The sequence below is a fragment of the Clytia hemisphaerica genome, unplaced genomic scaffold (genome assembly GCF_902728285.1).
Source record: "Clytia hemisphaerica strain Z4C2 unplaced genomic scaffold, Clytia hemisphaerica genome assembly, whole genome shotgun sequence".
Taxonomy (NCBI): domain Eukaryota; kingdom Metazoa; phylum Cnidaria; class Hydrozoa; order Leptothecata; family Clytiidae; genus Clytia; species Clytia hemisphaerica.
Window position 1 is genome coordinate 421,250 of NW_027103638.1, and position 6,147 is coordinate 427,396.

Sequence of the window (6,147 nt, forward strand, 5' to 3'; positions counted from 1 at the left end):
CTTGATGTTATTTGAGCTACCCTGTCCTGTCTACGATTTCATACAGCTTATTACTCATACAGTAGCGTCTTCTCTGTTTTCATGTTAGTTCGAGTTTTTCCTACTATCCTTTTCCACTGTATGCTGTTTACTCCTATCTGTTTAAACATGTGTAAAAAATTGAAACCCATTGGGATTACGCTGGGCTTCGAGGTAAGAAGTTTTTCCTTCTTTAGAAATTGAGTATTCTTTATCATAATTTGTGTATATTTAGAGGAATGGGTTTCTAGGTTGGGCTCCTCTTTCCTATGATTGGCTCTTAACGATTTTAATATCTGGTCTGTATTTTTATTCCATATCTCGTCTGTTGTTATGAATCTTTATAATGGAATGTGGAAATTGATTTTCTTTTGAAAACATCTTGAGTCAGAGTATTGAATTAATTTACTCATCTAAAAACATTAAAATTGTGATCGGGTCAGCAAAATTTACTCTTGAAAATTGAAGAATAAGTGTTTTTCATTTTCGATTTACCATCACACCTTATCTTCTTCTGTGTTGTTATTCACTTTCGAAAACGATTAGATATTAATCATATTGAAAATCCAGATTTAGATTTTGTACAGAAAATCTTCGGGAAAAGGATGACCTTATTTGGTTAAAAGTTTCTTCGAAAATGAAAATACGAAAAATGAAAAACGGCTAGGTCATGGATAGACTAAACATGACGGTGTCTTAAGGTCAAAAGGGGGTTGGAAAACATTTACAACAATGGATCTGGTTTTAGCCTCATCTTCCAAAAAAGCATGAGGCATTGAGCTACGTATCACATGGGCATCGACCTTTGAACTTTTTAAACAAGAAAATCAATTAATTACAAAAAACCACTGTCATAATATTTTGTCATGGTATCGGTGACGTCAAGAAGAGGGAATTTGATCAGATTATTTCAGTTGACAAGAAATATATGCGCTATGTTCTCTACAAAGTAAAATTACGAGTTATTCATCACTATTCAGCGTTTTTCTCTGAGAATGCCTCCGAAGCACGTACTAGGAATCGTCATAGTAGCAAATCCCTAGTCGTAAAGTTTTATTTATCAATTTGCGTAATTGAATATAGCCTCTCTAGGAATGTCCGTTTGTGTGAATGTGCGGGAAAAGGCCTGAATTGGTTATGTGCATGTCCGTGGAAAAGATTATTTTAATAGATAGGAACATTGTATGCGTTCAGCAACACTTAACCGGCGTTTGGACGACGGGAACCGTCTAGTAAGCTCCTATAACAATTTTTAATTTGTTTTAGATTCCCAGACTTAATTAAATAATCGGGATTGTTTATAAAGAAAGGCTTTTTGGAGATTTTTTTATTGTCGTCTTTTGGATTTTCTCTTGGAAATCCTTCTTTTTTACTTCTAGCTTTGCTTATCTATTCCTTTAATTTACATCTCGAAATAAAACTTGGATTTTTGTTTTTGAAAGTCTGAAATAGACAAATTACACTAGCTTTTCTTATCTCTGTGTCTTCTCTACGCTTCGAAGCTGACTCAGGATTTGAGAGAAGCTTTTATATGAACCAGCTTGTTCTATTTTTAGTAATCCGCCATATAAGGAGATATCCAGCGACAACATATCGCGAGAGCCAATCAGAATCGTTTCTATTCGTAACGTCGGCTTCTGATTGGTTCTTGAGAACAATCAAATAACAACGGTAAAAACATTTACCGTTCTCGTTTTAAACGCTTTGTGATTGGTTAATAAACAAAAGCAAAGTGTTTTGATTGGCTACAAATATTCTCTTCATACACTTTTAAATGTGAAGCGAACATTATAGTAGACTTGTGTGTGTTGAGGAAATTGTAATATTATCGAAAAGCTAGCTGGATTTGCTTGAAAATGAAAGGAGCTTTTGGAAAGATATAAATTCCACGGTGATATAAAATTTGTAGTCGAGTTATATTATTAGACTTGTCAAGACAAGACATGTGTAGAATTTGCTTATATATTTTTTCATTTTTCTTTTTCAAGGTAAGAAAAAATACAAAAGAAATATAAGAGAGAAATCAAAATGTATTTAGAAATGGATGCTTCTTATGCGCTACCGTCGTCATCAATCTTCCAAGAATTGCAAAGGATTCACGATACTGGATTCTTCAGTCCTGTGCATTCTCTGGAAGATAAGTTTCAACAGGTAAGAACTCATGTTTTTGTTTTTACTTGGAAGACGTTACCACTTTTGCTTCAGTGTTTTTTTGCGCACATTTTTCATTGATACTTTTTCGCGGGTAAAATCTTTGTTTATTATAAACTTGGAAACAGTGAAGCAGTGAGGCAAACAAAAGTGTTTTCGTGAAAAATATTTGCTGGAAAATTGTGCAAAAAAGGAAGACAGCAAGAAACGTGTTTCGTTGATAAAGCAATAACAGAAATGATGTTTTTGCTTAGGGCAACATGAAAGTATTTTGATAAATAATGGGAGAGAAAATTCTTGTGATTTGACAAGCAAACGATTTTAATAAACTTTGATGTCGTCATCATTTTAGACTTATTTCATTCATATTTTCATGTGAAAAAGCGTAATCTCATATATTTTTGCAAACTTATTTGAATGTAATTACTTTTGTGGATGAATGTTACTGTTTTTTTTTCTCTTTTTGATGATGATAATTCTCGAAAGACCAAAATGAAAAACTTTTCAATTATATCTGCTAAACGACTGCTAAACATGTCGATTTTCGATTATTGAAAACACACGTAGTTTTTTAGCAGTCAACTGTGCTTTTTTTTGTTCTCTGTAATCATTGAGTTTTATGTTATAAAGTTTGTATAAGAATATAATGTTGAGGTGCTTTTTCTCTATCATCGATTCATGGCATTTTACGTATGAATCAAAAAAGCATTGATTGATGAAAGAAATGAAATGTTCAATTTTGACCATTCAGACTTTGATTGAACTACCATTTATCATTGAGAGGTATACTCTATATAATCAATCATCTTTTGTCTATTTAGAATCGTTTGGAGATGGACCGTTACCTTGGTGACGAACCTAACTCACGTAACAATGGTTTAAGTGGTAAACAAGATGGCAGCACAGTAGCGTGGAATGAATTTCTCGTACCCGACGAAATGGACAATGATGTAAATGGTCTGTCATATGATTTAGAACTGCTTGCTCCTTACTTCGATATGTACAATATGACGAATAAAGTACAAGTCGTTCTTCCTGAAACACCTACTTCTGATCTCGATTTTCCAGTTTTCAAACGAAACAATGCAACTAAATTTTCTTTCAATCATACACAAAATATCGAAACTTCATTATACTCTGATCACGCACTTATTGTTAAACCGGTCATTCTTACACCACCAAGTTCACCCGAAAGCGTTTCCAGCGGTGGCTCCGGAAATACTTCACCCAGAGGACTAAAACCAACCAAAGGACAAAGGATACAAAAACGTGGTAGTGGTGGTGGTGGTGGTGGACCGAACCATGCTGCCAAACTATTAGACTCCATTACACTTAATCCTGATAATTCTTTAAATCTTGCAGACTTAGCTAATCTGGATTCTAAGAAACGAATTCACAGATGTCAGTTTAACGGTTGCAGAAAAGTATATACCAAATCTTCGCATTTAAAAGCACATCAAAGGACACATACCGGTGAAAAACCTTATAAATGTACTTGGGAAGGTTGTCATTGGAGGTTTGCACGATCAGATGAATTAACGAGACATTATCGTAAACATACTGGAGCCAAACCGTTTAAATGTTCAGCATGTGATCGATGTTTTTCACGTTCAGACCATTTAGCACTTCACATGAAACGCCATGGTAACGTGAATTCTCTACAACACAAAAGTAATTCTGTCAACAACAACTTGAATAATACTACCAAAAATCAAATTCTGAATAATACAGCACAGAATAATCCAACCAAACTCTTATCCTCTCCCATGAATCACTCGAAATTAACTTTAACTGCAGCCGCGACTGCCGCTGTTGCTTAGACTTGCATCAAAATTTTAGTAAATCAATAGTTCATATTAGCAGATCATGATTTAGTTTTTTATGTTTTCTTTCTTTTGATTTTTGATAATTTTTTTTTGTCTTCTTGAACAAAATTAGTACAATATAGATTATTTGCCAAATAACTTAGTAAAAAAGATAGGTAGCTCAGAAATTTTTTTTTATTTCTAAACAAAACATTAGGAAATTATATTTTTTGTGTCATTTCATTATGATGCAGGATTTCTTTACATTCGTTCATAATATCTGTAGTGTTCGATAAAATTTTAGTGCATATTTTTCACTTTATTATTATAATAGGGTTTCTCGTGTTATTCTTTTTCAGTTTACTCAGTTTTCCCCATTTTTTGTGATAAATAATTTGAAGGGATATAACAGGTCATAAAAGAGAGGAATAGATGGAGGGAATATCCTTTCTTTCTTTTCCTATAAGGAGAACACATTTTAGAACCTTTTGAAATCCTTTCCAAAGTCTTTAGTAGTAACAAGACCTTTCCTATAAAGAATAAACTCATCCATTTTTTACACCAATAAGAAAACCTTTTCTTTTCATTTTATGGATTTCGTATTGACTCGGAAAAAAAAGAAGAATATGAACGTGCGAATCCGTTGTTTTTCTATACCGAAACATGTGCAGAGAGAGACCTAAAGCAGGCATTATTTTCTTAATATTTTGTTTACACAGTTCACTACCAGTTACGTTATAATTTTTTTTGTTAGAAATTTTAACTTACATACAACATGGCGGGATCAGTAATAATATCAAAACACATAATACTATTTTTCTATTGATAATTATCTTTATTATATTATATTAACAACACAATTATTTATAAATGCACTGTTATTTTTTTACCTCTCTCTCTCATTTCTCTCAGACTTCACATGTTTTTAAGTTTGTTTCACATTTTTTTTGTTTCATTTTTCAAATTATTCTATCAATTTCTTTTATATATTTTCAGTTCAAAATTATTCCCTAGTGTTTCCTTATTTTCAATATTTCACAACGTTGAGTTCACAATTACTACGGATTTTAAAGTAAACAAAACTCTTCAAACACTTCAAACCTACACATACCAACCCTTAGTTTTTTATGTGGTTAGCTCGTAGTGACCAAGTGTTTTCTCTTTTTTGTCGTTTCAGGAAAAATTCTACTCTGCTTTCATTTACATGTCAAGCCAGGGTAGAATTTTCCTTTTTCGTTGTGTTTTTTGCTCCATTTTCTTCTGCCAACTGCTTTGTTATTAAATATATTACACCTTGATACTTACCTTAACCCAGCTGTCACGCGACGTTGCGTCAACGTTTATCTAACGTTTACAACGTCTATACAACGTTAGATTAACGTTAAAACAACGTTGTGTGTCAGCTGGCAATGCCAAACCAAAACAACTACAGTAAATCGATATGTATATAATTTGTATTTAGGTAGTTTAAGAAGAAAAAAATTTAGTAATATTATTAATTAGTGTATATGAATGAATTGTAAAGTAAAAAAATATTAAAAAAAGATCTTCGGAGCTCTTGTTGGAAAAATCCAATCTAAAATTGAAATAAAAAGAAATTAAAACTCATTTATCATCTTGTTCTATCTTCATTTGTCCTTAACATGTTCTTATTTTCGCCATTTTTTGGGTAGTTTTGTGCGTTATGTTTTTATATAGTTTGTTCTTATAAAAAAACGTGTATATTAATTTTTTTCGTAAATTTCGTTCAATTGTCAACTACATATAAGAAAAATAAGCCCAAAAACACCAAAAGGTTTTAAGTGCTGACAAGGATAAAACAGAAATTGATTATTTTTTTGGTGATGACATCGTTGTATTAGCAAATGACAAAACGTTTTGGAATCCAGGCCAATTTTAGAAAATGTCAATTAACAACCGCAAATTCAGTGATTGCTTAAAGGACTCCAATTTTTATGCATTAAACCACATTTTGCAAAAATGACAGTAATTTGGCAACAAAATATTACACTCGTTATAAGAATCCGGATCATTTATTACTTAAGCCAATGTCGGTTACAGGTTACAGAAGGTACTCAAAATTAATATCAGAAAGTGTTTCTTTTGTTATCATTCCTTATATGGGGAAAATTAAGCAGTGTCATTCAAAGTTGCTTTCAATTTTTCAGATTTA

General features: G+C 32.1%; 1 protein-coding gene across 1 annotated transcript; it reads left to right on the forward strand.

Moving 5' to 3' along the window:
- The first annotated feature begins 1,984 nt into the window (after window positions 1-1,984).
- LOC136802746 (Krueppel-like factor 6) lies at window positions 1,985-5,582 on the forward strand. The gene is made up of 2 exons (XM_067059504.1): window positions 1,985-2,169; window positions 2,991-5,582. The coding sequence occupies exons 1-2, from the start codon at window positions 2,047-2,049 to the stop codon at window positions 3,987-3,989; spliced, it is 1,122 nt and encodes a 373-aa protein (XP_066915605.1). The 5' UTR covers window positions 1,985-2,046; the 3' UTR covers window positions 3,990-5,582.
- Window positions 5,583-6,147: the final 565 nt, after the last annotated feature.